The sequence below is a fragment of the Lithobates pipiens genome, unplaced genomic scaffold (genome assembly GCF_037356315.1).
Source record: "Lithobates pipiens isolate NorthernLeopardFrog02 unplaced genomic scaffold, aLitPip1_a1.2 Scaffold_16, whole genome shotgun sequence".
Taxonomy (NCBI): domain Eukaryota; kingdom Metazoa; phylum Chordata; class Amphibia; order Anura; family Ranidae; genus Lithobates; species Lithobates pipiens.
Window position 1 is genome coordinate 111,531,833 of NW_027507748.1, and position 23,200 is coordinate 111,555,032.

Consider the following 23,200-nt stretch of genomic DNA (forward strand, 5'->3'; position numbering starts at 1 on the left):
CCAGGAGACAGTGCGGGGTTCAGCAGGAAGTGATGCTGATCCCCGCAAGAGACCGCCCATCGCCGCAGGGGAGGAAAATCAAATACTACAAATTACAAAAGGTAGATTAATAAAAAAATAAAAAAAATGTGGCATTATCAAATGTACGGTCTAGAGGCAACAGAATGGGAAAATGTATTATTATGTGTGCAGAACCGCTTTAACTACCTAGGAGTGCTCAACAGTGCCCTGGTAGTTCGCTGAGAACTACAAGCTAACAGCCCCAAAGCAGGAGGTACTTGTAGTTTCTCATCCACAGAGCTCTGTGAATGAATGAATAACACAGCTTGCTGTCACTAGATGTAGGGGATCGGGGAGATACTGCAGGACCGGGAGCATGCTCCCAAAGGTGAACTTATCCTTTAATTCTGTGGTCATTAACCATGTCCTCGGGGCCCACCAACAGGCCATGTTTGGGTCCTGAGGACAGGGTTGATGACCACTGCTTTAATTAAAAAAAATCAATATAATTAAAAACCATGAGTGTAATGAAATTCAGTTGTATTTCTCTATTACCTCATGATCATAGCTGCACCTACAGCAGAATCCACATCTTTTCCGTACACTACAGGAAAAGAAAACGCTCTTTCCAACTCCTGCTGCAACACTGCATTTCGTGCCAAGGCACTACCACTTCCAATGATGCGCTTAATTCCAGCTTCCTTTAGCCTTTGGGATGGCAGCATAGAATGAATGTTCTCAATAAGCCCCTGGCACAGTGCTCTAGTGACATGACCTAGTGACAGGCTGGCAGGTGAGATGTTTGACACAGAAGCCACTCTGTCTGGAGCATGCCTCTCACCAAATAAAGTGGGACTGATCTGAAGTTGGGTGTCATGTTCAGATAGAGCAGCACTTATCAGCTTAGAATATATGGTGGAATCTGATGTTTCCAGACCTGTAAAGGTAAAAAAAAAATAAAAAATTATGAAATATTATTGTCTACCAATGTTTTATTCCTTCATCATAATAAAATGTGAAAAGATGTGTTGCTAATTGTGTTAAAAGTTACATAATTAAAGAGTTACTCAGGTTGAAAAAAAGTCACTAGTCCATCTAATTAAACAAATAAAAAAAAGGCACAAATACAAAACCCCCATATATACTATTCTATACCCACAGTTAATCCAGAGTAAGGCAAAAAACAATAAAGCATGACCCAATTTGTTCCAGTAGGGGAAAAATTCCTTCCTGATCCCCCAATGAGGCAGTAGGATATTCCCTGGGTCAACTACCTTTGTCATAATTATCTCAAAATTATAACATTCAGTTATATTTTGTGTTTTTAGGAATGCATCCAGCTCCTTTTTAACACACTCTACTGAGCAGACCAGAATAAGCTCTTGAGGGAGTCTATTTTAAAATTTTCCCAGCTCTTACTGTGAAGAAGCCTTTTCGTATGAGGTTTTTATGCCAAACATATCTTTTGGAATTATGGCCAAAAAGTTCAACCTTGGTTTCATCAGACCAGGACACATTTTCCCACATGCTTTTGGGAGCCTTCAGATGTGTTTTTGCAAAATATAGCCGGGCTTGGATGATTTTCTTTGTAAGAAAAGGCTTCCATCCTGCCACTCTAACCCATAGCCTAGACATATGAAGAATATGGGAGATTGTTGTCATATGTAGTACACAGCCAGTACTTAACCACTTAACAACCGGCCCATAGCCGAATGACGGCTACAGGGCGGTTGATTAACTCTGGGAGGACGTACTATAACGTCCTCAAAGAAATCCGCTCTTGGGCGCGCACTCGAGAGCATCCGTGACCGCCGGGTCCGTGACCGGCCGTTTACCACGTGATCACTCCATCAAATGACGGAGTGATCACTTGTAAACAAACCGGCGTCATATTATGATGCCGGTTCCTCCCTCCCCTCTCTGTACCGATTGGTACAGTGAGAGGGGAGAGATCAGTGTCAGCAGAGCTGTGGGCTGAATCTGCGGTGCCCACAGCGCTGCTCGCCGACAATTAAGCCCGCAATGCCCAGCAATACCCTGCCAATACGCTGCGTTACCCAGCAATGCCCTGCCAATACGCTGCGATACCCAGCAATGCCCTGCGATACCCAGCAATGCCCTGCGATACCCAGCCAATACTCCGCAATACCCAGCCAATACTCCGCAAATACTGTGCCATACCCAGCATACTCAGTGATACCCTGCAATAACCATCCATACTCTGCAATACCCAGCCAATAATCTGAAATACCCAGCCAATAATCTGAAATACCCAGCCAATAATCTGAAATACCCAGTCAATAATCTGAAATACCCAGCAATACCCTGCCAATACTGTGCCATGCCCAGCATACTCGGTGATACCCAGCCATACTCGGTGATACCCTGCAATAACCAGCCATACTCTGCAATACCCAGCCATACTCGGTGACACCCTGCAATACCCAGCCATACTCGGTGACACCCTGCAATACCCAGCCATACTCGGTGATACTCTGCAATATCCAGCCATACTCGGTGATACTCTGCAATATCCAGCCATACTCGGTGATACTCTGCAATACCCAGCCATACTCGGTGATACTCTGCAATACCCAGCCAGTCGGTAGCAGTGGCTGACTTTTTGTAAATATCTCCTAAACCGTATAGGTTTAGGAGATATTTCTTGGACCTACAGGTAAGCCTTAATCTGGTTTACAACCACTTTAAGGATGTTTAAGTGCCCAGTGGTCAAGTGGTTAATGTTGCTGTAGGCCTCTTGGCAGTCTACCTGGTCAGTTTTCTTCTCGTCACCTTTGGAGGGACGTCCAGTTCTTGGTAATGTCACTGTTGTGCCATATTTTCTCCACTGGACGATGACTGTCTTCACCGTGTTCCATGGTATATCTAATGCCTTGGAAATTCTTTTCTACCCTTCTCCTGACTGATAACTTTTAACAATGAGATCTTTCTGATAGGGATGTACCGAATGGGTTTTTTGGTGCCGAAACCGATACCGAAAATGAAAAATACACTAGGCCGAAAACCGATACCGAAAATGACCGTTTTAAAAAAAATATTTTTATACAGGAGGTGGTCAGAGACTGGCGACATGGTACAGGAGATGGTCAGAGACTGGCGACATGGTACAGGAGGTGGTCAGAGACTGGCGACATGGTACAGGAGGTGGTCAGAGACTGCATGCATGGTACAGGAGGTGGTCAGAGACTGGCGACATGGTGCAGGAGGTGGTCAGAGACTGGCGACATGGTGCAGGAGGTGGTCAGAGACTGGCGACATGGTACAGGAGGTGGTCAGAGACTGGCGACATGGTACAGGAGGTGGTCAGAGACTGGCGACATGGTACAGGAGGTGGTCAGAGACTGCATGCATGGTTCAGGAGGTGGTCAGAGACTGCATGCATGGTTCAGGAGGTGGTCAGAGACTGCATGCATGGTTCAGGAGGTGGTCAGAGACTGCATGCATGGTTCAGGAGGTGGTCAGAGACTGCATGCATGGTTCAGGAGGTGGTCAGAGACTGCATGCATGGTTCAGGAGGTGGTCAGAGACTGCATGCATGGTTCAGGAGGTGGTCAGAGACGAGGGACATGGTACAGGAGGTGGTCAGAGACTGGCGACATGGTACAGGAGGTGGTCAGAGACTGGCGACATGGTACAGGAGGTGGCCAGAGACTGGCGACATGGTACAGGAGGTGGTCAGAGACTGCATGCATGGTTCAGGAGGTGGTCAGAGACTAGGGACATGGTACAGGAGGTGGTCAGAGACTGGCGACATGGTACAGGAGGTGGTCAGAGACTGCATGCATGGTACAGGAGGTGGTCAGAGACTGGCGACATGGTACAGGAGGTGGTCAGAGACTGGCGACATGGTACAGGAGGTGGTCAGAGACTGGCGACATGGTACAGGAGGTGGTCAGAGACAGGGGATACGGTACAGGAGATGGTCAGACTGGGGACACGGTACAGGAGATGGTCAGACTGGGGACACGGTACAGGAGATGGTCAGACTGGGGACACGGTACAGGAGATGGTCAGACTGGGGACACGGTACAGGAGATGGTCAGACTGGGGACACGGTACAGGAGATGGTCAGAGACTGGGGACACGGCACAGGAGATGTTCAGAGACTGGGGACATGGTACAGAAGATGGTCAGACTGGGGACATGGTACAGAAGATGGTCAGACTGGGGACATGGTACAGAAGATGGTCAGACTGGGGACATGGTACAGAAGATGGTCAGACTGGGGACATGGTACAGAAGATGGTCAGACTGGGGACATGGTACAGAAGATGGTCAGACTGGGGACATGGTACAGGAGATGGTCAGACTGGGGACATGGTACAGGAGATGGTCAGAGACAGAGGACGTGGTACAGGAGGCATCCCCCATTGCAGCCAGTGTGCCTGTGCCCCATTGCAGCCAGTGTGTCCCATTTTGCAGCCAGTGTGTCCCATTTTGCAGCCAGTGTGGCATTTTGCAGCCAGCCTGTGCAGGGAAGAGAGCCGCCTCCGCCGCCTGTTTGATCACAGCGCCGGGAACATCACAGCTTTCATTTCAATAGCTGTGTGTTCCCGACTGCGCGCCGTCACACACAGCCCCTCCCCCTTGCTGGGCACTTTGATAGACAGATCATCCGTCCAATCCTGCGGATGATCTGTCTATCTAAGTGCCCGGACAAGGGGGAGGGGCTGTGTGTGGCGGCGCGCGGCCGGGAGCACACAGCTATTGAAATTAAAGCTGTGATGTTTCCGGCGCTGTGATCAAACAGGCGGCGGAGGTGGCTCTCCTGCGCTATGCACCCCCCATGATGGGCGTCACCAGGGGCGGGGGCTGAGCCCCGCCCCCACCCAGGCCACGCCCCATTTTCGGCCCCATTATCGGCCGTTTTTCTCTTTCGGCAAATTGCCGAAAAGGGCATTTTCAGCCGATATGTTTCGGCGGCCGAAATTTCGGTGCATCACTACTTTCTGATGCTTTGGAAGCTCACTGCAGGCCATGGCTTTTGCTGTAGGATACGACTAAGAAAATGTCAGGAAAGACCTACTAGAATAGCTGAACTTTATTTGGGGTTAATCAGAGGCACTTTAAATGATGGCATGTGTGTACTGACTCCTATTTAACATGAGTTTGAATGTGATTGCTTAATTCTGAACACAGCTACATCCCCAGTTATAAGAGGGTGTGCACACTTATGCAACCACATTATTTTCGTTTTTAATTTTTACTCCCCCGCCCAAAAGATTGCCGTTTGTTTTTCAATTGAGTTGTACAGTCTATAGGTCACATTAAAAATGTGGAAAAAGTTCTGAAATGATTTATATGGTCTCATTTTTTTACATCACAGAAACCTGACATTTTACCAGGGGTGTGTAGACTTTTGTAGGGCAGTTACACGCACCAATCTCCCTGTATACGTTTTAATAAAGCAGCTGCTTCTCCTCCTCTCTCTCCCATGGCTTTCAACTGGTTTATTAAAAAGGCATACAGGGAGATTGTAACTGCCCGCACCAATCGTCCCTACTGTCCTCCTGCGGCTCCCCGAGTATGCTCTGGTCCTCCTCTGTGCTCCCCCCTCGTCCCGTATCTGTCAGGATGGAGAGCAGAGGAAGAAGCCAGTAAAGCTGTCATTTACTGGCTCCTTCCTTTTCTGAATGAACAGAGGCAGTGTTCACTGCCTCTGTCCATTCATAACTGAGCAGAGCAAACTGTGTTTACGATGTCTCCATTTTTGAATTAACAGAAGCCTCTGTCTACTGTCCATTCATTTTCAGTGCAACTGAGGTGGCCGAGAAAGGGACTGGGGAATCTGTGTCCTCAGTCCATTTCCCTCTCTCAAAGGGGAGATATCAAGGGTCTGTTTAGACCCCTGATATCTCACCAAAGGCTCCCAACAGGGCTGATAAAGAAAGAATTGTAATTAAAAAATATTTAAAAGGTTAAACTGTAAAAAAATAAAATTATTAAAATAAAAAACACTGACACAGTCCCCTCCCCCCCCCCCCAAAAAAAAGAAGGCATTGTAAAAAATAAAATAAAGGACTGACAGGATCGGGGTATCGGCAAATACTTGAAAAAAGTATTGGTATTTGTACTCAGTCTTAAAAAAGTGGTATCGGTGCAACCCTACTTAAGGGTGAAATATGCATTGAGTTCAACAACTAGAAAAAAAAAAAATTGCACCCAAACCCTTAGTTGATCCAGATGCGGGAATATTTGTTTTACCACGTTATGGAAGATTATATCATGACACCCAAAAGTCACCATACACCTTACAATCAGATCCTACAACCTTTGTAAAATCAACTCAAAATTAAACAAAATGTGTAATATGAGAACCCACCAAATCTATGCAAACAATTTCTACACAATCAGGCAGGCCTGTTAGTTGATCTAAACTAGATTGGAACAAGCATGTTGAGCCTCAAAGTAAATTGAACCACATGGATCCACATACTGCTTTCTTGTTGCAAGTAGTGATTTATACTTTGCTAAATCCTTACATATTGCATTTTGTTCCTCCAGATCTCTGCTCCATTCTGCACACATGACACATTGGGGTTGATCTACTAAAGGCTGGTTTAACTAAACTGTTCGTTTGCAAGTGAAGTTGTAATTTGCAAGGGAATTATCCCCACAGCTTAACCAATGTGGTGAAATTTCACTTTACAAAGAATACCCAATCGTATGCAAGGAAAATAAACAGCATACACATGACTGGCTAAAGTCAGCAGACATTCACTAAGCTCTGGTGAGAATTTCTTTGCAAAGTGAAAAGTCCATTTTCTTTTAGTAAATCAACTCTGCCTACCAAGAATATCTTTAGCCTTGCTACCGCTTATATCATGGAACTGGGACAAAATGTCTAACTGAAAGCAGATTTTCCATTAAAAATGTTTTTATTTTAACTAAAAACAGGCTCACAGAACATCTTAGGCTAGACACAGAGTGGTATTAAACCCTAAAATGTAATATACTACAGCTTAACAATCATTAGATGTGGTGGCTGCATGTTTTCTTTGGGGTTTTTTTTAGGCTTTTTCCCCTGATAATCTGGCCAGTAACACACCTCTTGTATTAGACACCAATCCGGCTGAAGGAGCACAAGAGGTACAGCAGACACCAGCACAGTAAGTCTGGTAGGGAGGGCAGTGTAAAATGTATTAGCAGATGGAAATACACTAACAAATTAAAGCCAAACTCTAGCTCTCACTTTATAATCAGTTACAGCAAACAGTTGTTTTTCCTTTTGGGATAAAGGTTTTACATGAATAAATAAAAGCTTATCCTCTTAAGAACCCCTGCCAGTGTTAAATGGTTTGTGTCATCAATCTAAATGAATACATTCTGCTGGAGGGATTGTTCTTGGTAATCTGAAAAATAATAAATGTTTACTTTTGGGTTTATTACTCCTGGTGATACTTTGTGGAACATCACTCCATTCTCTGACCCTTCCAGTCTTCACATAGAAAAAAATTCCACCTTCTCCATACAGTTTATCTGCCCTGGAATATCCCCTGAGAAGCAAATCAGCGTCACCATTTATCCTGGTCAAACATGTCCATCTTTACATGGCCCTAACTGAACCTTTCTTGGTATGATTTAATCCATAAACTGCCTCTACTTATGCATGCAGAACATGCCAATAGAGGCAGAGAAAGCAATTATTCGGTTAATACAAATGAATATTTTCATTTCCATAAAATAAAGAGTTTCACCACTAAAACCACTCATCCCTGTGAAGTATCCCAGAGGAAGTCTGTGTACTGAAAAACAAACAGCAGAGATACAATCCTCACAACAGCTAACGAGCCCAGGAAATTCAAGGAGTCTTGAGAAAAGACATCATTTATATAATTGTGTTAGTTTCTTCTCATTTACCAGCAGATGTTCTAATATTATGGCAGGATTCTGTACAGAAGAAAGCCAAGTACTTAAAAAGGATAGACCTCTTAGCCCACGTACACACGGTCGGAGATTTTGGCAACTAAATCCCTCGGATTTTGCCCGACGGATTGTGTCCGAAACTGTTGCATACACACGGTCGGGCCAAGTTGGCGAAAAATCCGATCTTTCAGAACGTGATGACGTAATTTCGTTACGATGGGACTACATTCAGGCTAGTAGCCAATAGCTTTGATGTAGGAATTTGATCTGAGCATGCGTGGCACTTGGTCCGATGAAAATGCTCTACACATGATCGGATTAGGTCCGTCCGGCCCAGTTGGTCGGGAAATATTTCCAACATGTTGGAAAATTGGGTCGGATGGAGATTCGGACGGAATCAGTCCGATGCATACCACACACAGTCGGATTATCTGACGACAAGGTCCGATAAGACTCATTCCGACAGATTCTCCGACCGTGAGTACAAGGGCTAAGTGTGACAAAAAAAACTATTTATTGGAGTGAGAGACTAATGGCAACTTACACAAACAGTTAAAAGAACTCATCAGTGGGTAAGGGCCTCTATTGGTAATTGTCTGGTTAGCAGGACACCTTGGTACAAATGAACACACGAGGTGGGCTGGTGGGTAACCTGTAGAGCCAAGAAGAAATGCCAGATGTGCCAGATAAGGTGCAATAAATATTACTCTGTGTCTGGTGGACATCTTTTTGATTTCTGCTTCCTCCACCACAGACCGTTCTTGTGGACAACAATGCTACAAGTTTTACAGAACCGACTCCATGCTCCACATGCCATGTGATATAAAAAACAACAAAAAAAAAACAACATGTACCATGTGAGTTGTTAATTTACATGCACCTAATACTTCCTGTAATTTACTGCACTTAGCCTGGCACCCTCTGGTGTGTCTTCTTGGCTCTACAGGTTACCCACCAACCCACCTAGTGTGTTCGCTTGTACCAGACTGTCCTGCTATGCTAAAGATTACCATCAAAGGCCCTTACCTATTGATGAGTGAGTTTTTACCTGTTGGTGTAAGCTGCCAATTTCACTCCAATGAATATATGTTTTATATTACATGTAGACTGCGCCCTCTCCTTGCTTTCTACGTTCAACCAGAACCACTTCAGTCTCCAAGAAGGTGCTGCATCAAGTGTCTGAGGCAAGTAAAAATCCATCTTGGATGTTGCAATTTATGGACTTTTTTGCTGAAGTCATTATAGCATCAGTATACAAACAACACTCATTGTTTCCTATACCCCTCTTTTACTATCTAAACTGAAAAAAGAGCCAGCCGTGAAAATTACCAAAAAAACACAACTTGTTGCATTATGTATATTGTGGATTAGACACACTCTATGACAAGGCTTTTACCTAAACTTAAACTCTAGTTTTGATAAGAAACAATTGGCTAGAGTTTGAAATGGAAAGATATTTTTCAAGCGGAGTTCCACCATTTAAAAGTCAGCAGCTACAAAAAGTGTAGCTGCTGACTTTTAATAAACACACACTCACCTGTCCCCCGGTCCAGCAATGCGGGTGCCCGAAGCCCTGCTACTCTCCGCGGCACTGGCATTGTAACTGTGGGTGCCCAGCTGTGGCATCACAGCAGGGCACACACTGCGCAAGCTGTGCGTTGAGAATGGCTGGGCAGTCTTGAGAGACCTGTGACGTGTCCCAGAAGATTGCAGGGAGGGAGGGGGAGAGATGAACATCCGCTCGGGGCCAGGAGAGGAAGTGGGACCTGTGTGCCTGTCAAAACTGAGTACCGAGTTCACACCCCCCCCCAAAAAAAAAAATAATTACCTTCCAAAGGCATGTCAGGCGGTCACCAGTACTTAAAGCGAAAGTTCCATTTATAGGTGAAACTCTGCTTTAATTAGAAAGTGACTCAAATTGCAATAAAAACCATGTATTTTTCAATCAGAGCTGCTTTTGTTTTTTAAGCAAGCCTACTTAAAGGTACCTACACATGCTTTAGTCCAGTTGTTGTATGTTGATACCCGAATCAGATCTAATAAAAATCGAAGTATGCAAGGACTTTTTTTTCAACCCCTTTTTTTATGAAGCTAAAGTGAAAAGAAAGCTGCTGGTAAGGTTTGTAAACGTCTTAATGTGAAAATTTATCAGAGGAAAAATTGAACTTCTGGCACTGAGAGAACATGTGACAGTGTCCTGTGCCACCTCACAATGCAGTGTGCTATGCCTGGGTGTCCAGTTGCCAGGCCCGAGTGCTGTCATCCATGCTAAGCAGCCTGGATAAAGAAATGTCAGCTGCCAGCAGCAGCTGCTGCCCCAGCTAATGATAAATACCCGAACAGTGCTTGCATCTAATTTAACCACCTCAATACAGTGCACTTACACCCCCTTCCTGACCAGACCAATTTTCAGCTTTCAGCGCTCTCACGGTTTGAATGACAATGACTCATCCAATACTGTACCCATATGAAACTTGCGTCCTTTTTTCCACACAAATAGAGCTTTCTTTTAGTGGTATTTAATCACTAGTGGGTTTTTTATTTTTTGTGCTATAAATAAAATAAAACGTAAATTTTGTGAAAAAAATGCAATTTCTTTGTTTCTGTCATAAATTTTTGCTAATTAGTAATTTTTCTTCATAAATTTTGGCCAAAATTTATACTGTTACCTATCTTTGGTAAAAATAACCCACATTAGTGTATATTATTTGGTCTTTGTGAAAGTTATAGAGTCTACAAACTATGGTGCCAATCGCTGAAAATTGATCACTTCTGATCAGGCCTTCAGTACATCAGGTGTATCTCATTTCTTGAGACACTAACAAGTCAGGAAAGTACAAATACCCCCCAAATGACCCCTTTTTACAAAGTAGACATTCCAAGGTATTAAGTAAGTAGCATGGTGAGGTTTTTTTTTTAAGTTGTAATTTTTTCCCACAATTCTTTGCAAAATTAAGATTTTTTTTATTATTATTTTTTTTTACAAAATTGTCATATTATCAGGTTATTTCTCACACACAGCATATGCATACAACAAATTACACCCCAAAATACATTCTGCTACTCTTCCCGAGTATGGCGATACCACATGTGTGAGACTTTTACACAGCCTGGCCACATACAGAGCACCAACATTGATGTAGTACCTTCAGACGTTCTACGAGTAAAAATGACGCATTTCATTTCTTAACCACCTATTACACTTTTGAAGGCCCTGGAGTACCAGGACAATGGAATTTCCCATAAAATTACCCCATTTTGGAAAGCAAACACCCCAACGTATAATCTGTGAGGCATAATGAGTCTTTTGAACGGTTAATTTTTTTCCAGAAGTTTTTGGAATATGTGGAAAAAAATAAAAACGCATTTTATTTTACACAAAATTGTCAATTTATAAGATATTTCTAACACATAGCATGTATATAGCAAAAATGACACCCCAAAATACATTCTGCTACTCTTCCCGAGTATAGCGATACCACATGTGTAGGACTTTTACACAGCGTGGTCACATAGAGAGGCCGCACATTGAAGTAGTACGTTCAGGCGTTCTAGGAGCATAAAATGACACATCTCATTTCATTCCTACCCATCACACTTTTGAAGGTCCTGGACCACCAGGACAGTGAAATTACCCACAAAATGACCCCATTTTGGAAAGCAAACACCCCAACGTATATTCTATGAGACATGGGCTGCAAATAGGTACTCGGGTACTCTGATGGGCTGGAGATAGGCACTCTGGTACTCTGATGGCCTGGTGACAGGTACTCGGGTATTCTGATGGCCTGGTGACAGATACTCTGATGGCTTGGTGACTGGTATTTGGGTACTCTGAAGGGCGGTGACAGGTACTCATATGAACTGTGACAGGTACTCAGATGAACTGTGACAGGTACTCGGGTACTCAGATGGACCTGGACAGGTACTCGGATGGACATGGACAGGTACTCGGGTACTCGGATGGACATGGACAGGTACTCGGGTACTCGGATGGACCTGGACAGGTACTCGGGTACTCGGATGGACCTGGACAGGTACTCGGGTACTCGGATGGACCTGGACAGGTACTCGGGTACTCGGATGGACCTGGACAGGTACTCGGGTACTCGGATGGACCTGGACAGGTACTCGGGTACTCGGATGGACCTGGACAGGTACTCGGGTACTCGGATGGACCTGGACAGGTACTCGGATGGACCTGGACAGGTACTCGGATGGACCTGGACAGGTACTCGGATGGACCTGGACAGGTACTCGGATGGACCGGGAAAGGCACTCGGGTACCCTGATGGACCGTGACAGGCACTCGGGTACCCTGATGGACCGTGACAGGCACTCGGGTACCCTGATGGACCGTGACAGGCACTCGGGTACCCTGATGGACCGCGACAGGCACTCGGGTACCCTGATGGACCGCGACAGGCACTCGGGTACCCTGATGGACCGCGACAGGCACTCGGGTACCCTGATGGACCGCGACAGGCACTCGGGTACCCTGATGGACCGCGACAGGCACTCGGGTACCCTGATGGACCGCGACAGGCACTCGGGTACCCTGATGGACCGCGACAGGCACTCGGGTACCCTGATGGACCGCGACAGGCACTCGGGTACCCTGATGGACCGCGACAGGCACTCGGGTACCCTGATGGACCGCGACAGGCACTCGGGTACCCTGATGGACCGCGACAGGCACTCGGGTACCCTGATGGACCGCGACAGGCACTCGGGTACCCTGATGGACCGCGACAGGCACTCGGGTACCCTGATGGACCGTGACAGGCACTCGGGTACCCTGATGGACCGTGACAGGCACTCGGGTACCCTGATGGACCGTGACAGGTACTCGGGTACCCTGATGGACCGTGACAGGCACTCGGGTACCCTGATGGACCGCGACAGGTACTCGGGTACCCTGATGGACCGCGACAGGTACTCGGGTACCCTGATGGACCGTGACAGGTACTCGGGTACCCTGATGGACCGTGACAGGTACTCTGATGGGCCGTGACAGGTACTCGGGTACCCTGATGGACCGTGACAGGTACTCTGATGGGCCGTGACAGGTACTCGGGTACTCTGATGGGCCGTGACAGGTACTCGGGTACTCAGATGGGCTGACAGGTACTCTGATGGGCTGTGATAAGTACTCAAATACTCTGATGGACCGTGACAGGTACTCGGGTACCCTGATGGGCCGTGACAGGTACTCGGGTACTCTGATGGGCCGTGACAGGTACTCTGATGGGCCGTGACAGGTACTCGGGTACTCTGATGGGCCGTGACAGGTACTCGGGTACTCAGATGGACTGGGACAGGTACTCGGGTACTCAGATGGGCTGACAGGTACTCTGATGGGCTGTGACAAGTACTCAAATACTCTGATGGACTGTGATTGACAGGTACTATGAGGGGTGGTGACAGGTCCTCTTTATAGGGGGGGGGGGCAATCAGTGTGCTTGATGTGTACTGTAGGTGGTAACGAGATGTTACCGCAATCTCCTCCTCACACACGATCGGTGTGTGAGGAGGAGAACCCGGTAACATCTTGTTACCGCGGTTTGTTTACATTTTAGTGATCGGCTGTGAAAGGATCACAGCCGATCACGTGGGTAAACAGCCGGCCAATGGCTGTTTACCAGCATCGGTGACAAGCAGTGTTCCCGGGGACAGTCGAGGTGTGACCATCTGTGATCGCCCGTGACTTCATCACGGCCGATCACGTGGTAAACAGCCATAACCAATGGCTGTTCACCCCCTTCGGTGGCGAGCGGTGTCTCCGTGACACACCGCCACCAAAGAAACAGGGTCGCGCGCATTCCCTGTTTAAACGGGAGGCCGTCCCGCCGTAATAGGTGCGCCGCCTGGCCGTCATTGGACGGCCGGCGGTCAGGAACTAGTTAAGGGCTGTTTGGGTGCTTTTTTTTTTTTTGGCTCCTTTTTTTGACAAAAGTTGACCGAAAACGTGGAAAGTGAAAAGTGGTTCAAAAGTTAAATCATTGCATTCCATGCATTAAGGTAGAGAACGCTTTACCACTTTTTTGTGCTACCCATCTCCCCAAACATTTTAGCGAGCTCTCTATTGATCCAGTGCTGTGCCTGGCTGCATACCCCCTCTCCCTGCTCTCACAAGCTTTACTGAAAGCAGCAGGAACCATTGGCTCCTGCTGTTATCTGTTAAATCCTGTGAGGAGGGAGCGGGGCTGAGCCATGCTATTAGTGCCTCTGGACGAACACAGCCCGGCTCAAGAACACACATGCATAGCAAAAGAGGAGAAGATAGCGCCAGCGGGGGGACACCAGAAGAGTTGGTTAAGGGGCAGTTCTATGCAATACCACTGCACAGAATCGGTAGGTATAACATGTTTATTATTTAAAAAAAAAAAAAAAGGGGGGGTCTCTAGTACCCCGTTCACCTAATTTAAGGCTATTATTGCTGAGCAGTGTATGGCCTGCTTTACACAGAACTCCAGGAAGGGAGTGTAAGGCATGCAAATGCTTCTGACAGGGACTTCTATGAAGCAAACTTGTTACTCTGCCTAGTTTGACAAAAGTATAGTTTCTATATAAATGCTCAAATTATAGCTTATGTTTCTGGATTCGTAACCAAATAGATATACGTGAATTCCTTGCAGTTGTTGAAATGTAGAATATAAAAAAAAAAAAAAAAAAAAAAAAAAAAAAAAAACTTTACCTAGCTCAGCTGTCCACTGGGCCAGCATTCTGACAAAGGAGGCAAACACATTTCCACCATTTAGGGATGCAGCTACTGCTAGGTACCGATTGTTCATGTATGGAAAATAAGTCACGGCTTCTGCAGGTGTGGGGTGGTCTTCAGGCTGGAATCCCTCCAGCATGCAGAACGTCAGCTGGGCAGAAGTGCCGATATTGAAGACTTTTGGAATAAAAGAAATATGATGATTCAACAATCAGAGAAAAAACAAACAAACAGTATAACGTGAGCTAAAATGCAGCCTATGAACAGATGAAAGATAAACAACTGATGCAGCCGGAGGGACACGCATTGTTCTAAAGCCCTCTGAAAGATTGCACAATTTTCCTTTTTTGAGTAAAAAAAAAAAAAAAAAAACAATTATATATATATATATATATATATATATATATATATATATATATATATATATATATATATATATATATATATATATACACACACACACACATATATATATATATATATGTTTATTATTAGTGAGCAAAAATGTTGACCTATTTAAAAAAAAGGTTTTCTAATATAGTAACCAGGGCCATCATTAGCAATGGGGTACCTGTAGAGCCCAAGAACCAACATAAGTTCTAAGTTCATCAGCATGGGTACCCAATACGATAAATACGATAAAAAAAAATTGTGATTCTGATTCGTTTGTTCATGCGTCTGGGAAATGAGAGGAATAAATAACAATGTACCCAGGTAAAACCACAGAAGTGCAGCTCATGGGACTTTGCAGAGACTTTTGTATCCTGCAAGCCATCAGCTGAGAATCACTGACATAAGGCATTACCAACAAGCAGATCTTACACACTAATTTTTTTGCACTATATGAGATGATAGCATTTTTTTAAAAAAATTTTTTATATCTTTTATCTGTAAAAAGCGCTGTTAATGCTTGTGATTTTTAGATCTTACACTATAAATAAGATTCATCTAGGACATATGGATAACCTGAAAGGACTAATATTTTCCAAACACAATACACTTACTATCATCATAGCAGATTTCACAGTTAGATATCTAATAACCCGGGGCATAAGGCAAAAATAGGTCCCAATGACTACTGGCATTCAACCATTACAGACAGAAACAGAGAAACTGCAGTTGATAACCTCCTTTTGAAAAAGATAGTTGTCTGACTTCACTGCCATGGCACAAGCATGGAAATCAGAAACTTCCATGTGAAGACAGAACTCCTAATCTGCATAAGGTCCACTTCTAGACACAAAATAAAAGAAGCCGCTTTCCATTAAAAAACTCACGTAAGTATTTCAAGCACAAGCTGATCCACCTGTCCCACAAAAACTAATGCATTTTACTTCACCCAGAGCTTTTTTGCATATTGAATAAGCTCTGTATGGAGTGAAACGTGTTACAGCTTATGGGATAGCTGGGTCTATTTGTGACTGAAATACTTCAGTAAACGTACACAAGGTTTCTAATTGAGAGCAATGTCTTTTCTTTTGTGTTTGTGAGAGGACCTCACAGAGTGGCAAGCAACTTCCAGAAGATTGGGCCCGTTGTCCGAGGAAGCCTGCAGCCGGACAGTACACTTCGCTGTATATGGATCCTAATCTGCATAGTTGTTATGAGTAGTGTCTCAAAGTATTGAAGCCTATAGATCAGAATAGCCACTACAGAACTGGCATGTTCAAAAGAAAAAGCCATCGGTCACATTCCTATCCCCCCACTGCATGCTTCTCAGTAAGTAAAGAATGTATAAGAACTACATATGAAATGTTTACTACAAAGTAGCAAAAAAGGAGTAGAAAATATGGACTGCAGCATCAACTGGGGTTGACACTTTAGCCTTCATTCTACCAAATGTCTCCTATCCAAAAGCATGGCCAATACAGGAAAGTCGAAAAGCACCCGTTATGTAGCCCCCGATACTCTTGTGTATAAGCCTCTGAATCAAGGCAGATGGGCCTGCAATCAATGAAGAATACAGTAAAGCACCATGAGAGCTGTGTGGGGGCTGCCATTGCTAAAATCTTTTTGGAAATGCTAGTTGTCCGGTTGTGCCTGAAGAATTTTTACATCATGAACTTAGAACAAGTATGCTTTAAACCACTTACCACAAGAAAAGTTTAGCGTGCATTGATACACAATGCTTCCTCTTTAGTTCCAGATTCAGTGAACTCAGAGGGTGGTGCCGGGAGTATTGTAGAGAGCGGGAGGTAAAGAAAGAGGGGACTTTCAATGGTGGCATTGATCACAGACTGTGGCTGGATAAGGAGGTGGGATCCAATGACGAGTCTGTAAGGCAGCAGTGTGATGCATATTGAAGGGGGGGGGGCCCTCAGTGAACCAGAGCATTCTGTGTACAAGGAAGCAGTGTGATCCAGAGGGAGGGGGAGCAGAGAGCTAGAGCACTATGTGTATACGGCATGTACAATTCATGTTAGTGGTCTGCGGGATTCAAAATTGTGAGCTTAGTGGTCCATGAGGTCTGAAAGGTTGGCGACCACTGCGTTAAATGAATCAAAATTCAATATCTCTATACCTGTTCCAGGTCAACATCTCAGAAGAACTGAAGCCAAAGCATGACAGCCAGGGAACTAGCAATCTCAAAAGGCTGATCCTGAAAAATACAGCCAACGCAATGAGGCAGTGACCTTATCATTCACTAAATATAGGAAAATGTGATAATATTTCACATTCAGTTCAAGAGAAGCATCGCATATATACAAAATTTCTATGATATGAGCCTATGAGATCTGTTTAATAAAGAGCTAATAACCCTAATGACACAAGTAGAATTTTCCAGAAATCTAAGTGCAGCCATTTAAGTACCAAGCCAGATGCCATCATGCTAAACACACAACACTCCATGTATTGGACCGTCATTAAGTGGATTGCTGTGGACATTGATGCAGCTCAGTACATGTGGCTAGTAAAGTGACATCCTGGCATGCTGCCATTGCTGCAATGAAAATAAACTGTTAATGATGTCAGGCAGAGAAACGTCTGTGCTGTGTCCCTTGTAATCACCACACTTAGATTTTACAGAATTAATTTTATAAATGAAAACAATGCTGCGACTGGAAGAAGCTCCTGTATCCTGGGGTAGCTTCCGAGCTGGAAGTATAATTCTGCTATTAGTGACCATACACAGTTCTGTGCCGGACAGATGCCATGTCTGACTTACATTAATACAGTGGCACTATAAAAAGGAGGACACAGATAATATTAGAAAAAAAATAGGCAAAAGAATTAAAGAAAAAAAAAGTTCTTATATGTAGGTCTCATTCATATTGGTGCAAAGCCCCATACATCATGAAGGACCATTTATTTTCTTTTTTGACTTGCTGCATGCAGGCAGCCTAAATAAGTGAATGTAGGCAAGGACTCACCTGCACAGCCCAATATGACAGGTACATCGGGATGGGGTCATGGTACCCCAATGCAGAGCTGCCTGCACACAGCTCCCTGTTAGTCCAAAAAGATAAACAAAAGGCTCTTCACCCATGTGAATAAACACTTAATAAAAAATGTATGTTCTCACTTTAAGGTTGAATATATATTTTATTCATTTTAAAGAACCATATGCATAACATCACATAACATATATCCTGATAGTAGGTTGAGGTAGGCTGAACGGGAGATCGGGGAGGGGGTGGGAATTAATAGAGGTAGACAGAAACACCAGGAAGGGCAAATAACCGTGCAAAAGGTCCAGTCGCCCTGCTTAATAATTTATCTGCATGTGATGACAGAACCCCCCAGGCCCATAATCCCTGGTCAGCAAGCACAACACATATCAGACGCCGTGTGGCGTGCTACCACTGTTTGGTCCCCGCCCAAGATGTCGATCACCCAACAGTACTCCATCATCGGTTAAGGGGTAACAGGTGGGTGGGGGGGAATATATGGTAGAGTTCTAGCATGTAAGGGCAGAGAAAGCCAACCGGCTTGTCTGCTCAAGACCTTGGACTGTATGATATAAACCCCCGCCATTTGCTTCAAGACTGCAGACCGCCCAAAAAACATTCCGAGGCGGCGCCAGAGGGACCCTAGTGCGACAAATTTGTTGTATCTGCCGTCTGCCTTCGCCTGTAGCTCCTCCATGACCGTCATATGATTAAGGATGTCAACGCACCCTAATACAGAGGGGGTGTTGTCCTTTTTCCAGCAAAGTGTAATATTGTGGCGGGCAGCAGAGAGAAGGAATCTTTTGTGCGACTTAAAGCGGAGGTCCACCCTAAAGTGGACCTTCCGCTCATTGGAATCCCCCCCCCCTCCGGCGCCACAATTGGCACCTTTCAGGGGGGGAGGGGGTGCAGGTACCTGTACAGTACAGGTATCTGCACCCACTTCCGGCGTAGATTCAGCAAAAGGTACGCACCTTCCAGAAAGTCCCCCGCCGCCTGCTGGGAAACACACGGATCCCAGAGACAGCGGGGACCATCCTTATTGCGCAGCACGACTTGCGCATGCGCAGTAGGGAACCGGGAAATGAAGCCGAAAGGCTCCACTTCCTGATTCCCATACCCAAGATGGCGGCGGCAGCACCCGAGAGACGATCGAGAGATCGGCTTCGGGTGCCGACATCGCGGGCGTGCTGGGAGGGTAAGTGTCATTATTTTAAGTCAGCAGCTGCAGTATTTGTAGCTGCTGGCTTTAAAAAAAAAAAAAAAAAAAAAAAACGGCGGACTCCCGCTTTAATTGAGCCCGGCAAGATGGATAACAGAGCAACCAAAGGCAAGGAGACAGAGAGGTCTGGTACATAGCATTATATGTTTCAAAAACGTTATCCCAAAAAGGACGAACTTTAATACATTCCCACCATATATGAAGAAATGTTCCTCTTCCTCCGTGACATCTCCAGCAGGTATCTTTTGCATTGGGGAACATCCTGTGCACCGAGACTGGAAATCTATGCCACCTTGAGATCAATTTATAATTCTTTTCTTGTGTGAAACCCGACCTGGGCGATTGGTGGGTGAGTATGAAGGCTGTATGCCATTGTGTTGTGGATATCTCTACCCCAATGTCACTAGACCATTTGTGAGTGTATGTCGGGAGAGTGGTGTAGAGGTTGGCTTGAATGTCTTAGTATAGAAGAGATAGGGTGTGTTTAGGGGTATGCGAAAGGTTGCAGAGTTCCTCAAACGTAGTGAGCGGTCTGTGGATGGAACCCGAGATGTGCAACGACCTACAAAATTGATTCAGGGATATCATGGAGAGCCAATCCAAGGTGGCCGAGGACAGTGGGGTTAAAGGCGTTCTCAGTTGTCCAGTGGAGGGGTGAATAAATTGACTAGTCGTAGGCCAATCCTCTCTTTTGTATGTCTTGACACGTGTTCCAGAGAGGTAGGTGGGCAGGTGTGCATTGTCAAAGAGGGGGGAGAGAGGGCTGGGGTCCGAGGACAGGCTGAGTTTACAAGATATGTCATACCATTTGGAGAGGACCGCTGTCGTCAGCTGGGAGATCTGTCGGAACGTGCGAAATCTGGCGTGGCTTCCCCACAGAAGGGCTCTCAGATCAACTGGGACCATATCTTGTTTGATAGTAACTGTGGGTTTGATCAGGGGCCTCGGAAACCATTCCAGCAGCCTGGAGAGTAATGACGCAGTGTGATATAATTGGAAGTCTGGAAGGCCGGTGCCACCTTTGTGTTTGGGGGCACATAGGGCCTTATGCTTTAGCCTAGAGGGGCAGTGTTGCCAGATAAATTTAATTATCATGGAGCAGAGGGAGAGGAAGAAAGCCCTAGGGAGAAGTATGGGTAACGTCTGAAATAAATACAAGGCTTTAGGTAATATTTCCATCTTAATGACGTTCATCCTCCCCCACCAGGTAAGCTTCAGTTTATGCCATGTCTCGAGTGAGCGTCTAATATTGGTCAGCAGCGGGCCGAAGTTTAAAGGGTAAACGTCTTGTATGTCTCTAGGGATTTCAGTCCCTAGATATTTAACTGAGCGTGATTGCCACCGAAACGGGAATTTTTCCTGAATAGCGGTCAGCTCCTGCTGGGGTAATGAGATGTTTAGGGCTTCTGTTTTCGTGATATTTAGTTTGAAATTACTATAGCTTCCAAAGCGATCCAGCTCCATTAAAATGAGTGGAATGCTAGTACGGGGTTGGGTGACATATAGAAGTAAGTCGTCAGCATATAGTGACAGCTTACGGGGAGCCAATGGAGTGGGAATCCCATGGATAGAGGCATTGTTACATATGGCTTGCGCCAGGTGTTCCACCGTTATTACGAACAACAGCGGCGAAAGAGGGCAGCCTTGTCTCGTGCCGTTACTAATAGTAAACGGTTCGGATGATTCCCCGTTAGCTGTAACCCTTGCAGTGGGATGGGAATACAGGGCCATGATTTTCAAAAGCAGTTTAGGGCCTAAACCTATTTGTTGTAGGGATGCTTTTAGGAACGGCCAACTTACCCTATCAAATGCTTTTTCAGCATCACAGGCCAATAGGCAAGTTGGGATGTTATAATCTTTAGCATAGGAGATTAGGTGGAGCGTTTTTGTGGTGTTGTCCCTGGCCTCGCGACCCGGGACAAACCCCACTTGGTCACTGAACTATAGAGGGAAGAAGGGGGGCCAAGCGTGTAGCCAATATTTTACAGTAAAGCTTCAGATCAATGTTCAGTAAAGATATGGGGCGATAATTACTACATTGTGCTTGGTCTTTCTCAGGTTTAGGGATCACCACTATCTGAGCCTGCAAAAGGGAAAGACAATGGGTGGTGCTCATCCACCTCCTCAAATGCTTTCGCCATTATCGGTGCTAGTTGTTGCGCAAATTGTTTAAAAAAATAGGGGAGTGTAGCCATCCGGACCTGGGCTCTTACCATTTTTAAGACCCTTGATAGCGATTAAGAAGTCAGGAGGAGGTCAATGGCTGTTCTAAGTCTTTCGCTGCCTGCGGCAAGATTCTTGGCAAGGCTGTATCTTGTATGTAATGTAGAAGGTCCAAGTGTGGGGAAGGACTGGGGCTGGCAGGTAAGGGCAGGTTATACAGAGATGAATAGAAGTCTAGGAAATCCGATACTATTTCCGAGTTCTTGGAACGCTCCACATGGGAGGGGGACATGAGGTGTGAAATATTTTGTCTACGTTGTTGGGGGTGTATAGTTCGAGCGAGATGTCTACCACATTTATTCGAGTGTGCATAATAGATGTGTCGCCCTTTAGTGCAAGCAGTCACCGAGCGCTCGGCAAAATATCGGCTTGAGATCCCTACGAGCGTTAGAAAGTTCTGCCAGTGTCCTAGAGTCCAGGGAACGTTTATGGGAATCTTCGAGAGCAGATATCTGTTTGAACAGACGATTGATATCTGCTGTACGGGCTTTTTTCAGTCTGGAGCCATGTAGTATGAAAATTCCCCGTAACACACATTTCAGTGTCTCCCATTTGATCAAATTAGAGGTATCATCTTGAGCGTGGGTCAGGTTAAAGTCTACAATCGCTGCAGCTACCGCTGCTCTACACACAGGGTCGTGTAACAGATTCTCAGTCAGTCTCCAGGAGTTACGTCTGGAAAGGTGTGGGGGTCTCCCAAGAGTCACATGTACCGAAGCATGTTCTCACTTTAATCTCTTTACCCATACAAACATTTTATTGCTTTGTTTAGCTATTACATTGGTCCTTCCAAAGTAGTATTTTTGTAAGGAAAGTCAGGGTAGGGCTGGCCAAGTATTTATCCCACAAAGCTTATCGGTATTGGATACCAGTTCCACTTGGGGGGGTTGCCCCTTTTTTCTGTGACCCATCTCAAAGCACCCACTCATACTGAATGGGACATGAGTTGGTATCACCATGGCAGGCAGAAGCACACTCACCTCCTTGTCATGCCTGATGTGCTAGTCCTGTGTGGCCCTGGGTAAAAGGGAGGGACACACTTTTTTATTTTACCATTAAAAAAAAAAAAAAAACAGATTAACCCTGCTAATGTTAAAATTATGTAAAACTATAGATTCAGCAATATGAAAAGTTCTCGCTGGCCCATTTGCTGCACTTCTGACATTTGCTGACTAAGCCCCCGTACACACGGTCGGAGATTCCGACAACCAAATCTGTCGGATTTTGTCCGAAACTGTTGCATGCACACAGTCGGACAAAGTTGTCAGGAAATCGGATCGTACTTAACGTGATGACATTATTTAAATAGGACGGGACTACGTTCAGGCTAGTAGCCAATAGCTTTGGTCAAGGAATTTGATCTGAGCATGCGTGGCACTTTGTCCGATCAGAATTCTCTACACATGATCGGACAAAGTCCGATCAGATCATGTTGTCGGAAAATTTTATAGCCCAGCTGGAAAACTTGGTCCGTCGGATACTCAGACGGAAACAGTCCGATGGAGCCCACACACTGTCGGATTATCTGACAACACGGTCCTATCGGACATTGTCCATCGGAATGTCCGACCGTGTGTACAAGGGCTAACACATAGACTGGATGCACATTGTGACTGGCCAATAAGGGAGATGTTTGTAATACATAACCATTATTATTCACCTATATTGAACCTCAGGGAAAAGCATAACCACAATGAAATCCATAAATAAATCAAAAAAATTAAATAAAGTCTAATCATACACTAGCAAACCAAATCT

General features: G+C 45.2%; 1 protein-coding gene across 2 annotated transcripts in view; it reads right to left on the minus strand.

The window, feature by feature from the left end:
• Positions 1 to 448: 448 nt before the first annotated feature.
• Positions 449 to 23,200, minus strand: part of SHPK (sedoheptulokinase) — a 40,403-nt gene continuing 17,651 nt past the window's right edge. For both annotated transcript variants that reach the window (XM_077480266.1, XM_077480267.1), the window contains 2 exons: positions 14,585 to 14,785; positions 449 to 937 (listed from right to left, as the gene is read on the minus strand). In XM_077480266.1, coding sequence (XP_077336392.1) covers positions 552 to 937; positions 14,585 to 14,785 — 587 coding nt within the window. In that variant the 3' untranslated portion in view covers positions 449 to 551. The remainder of the gene's footprint in view (positions 938 to 14,584; positions 14,786 to 23,200) is intronic.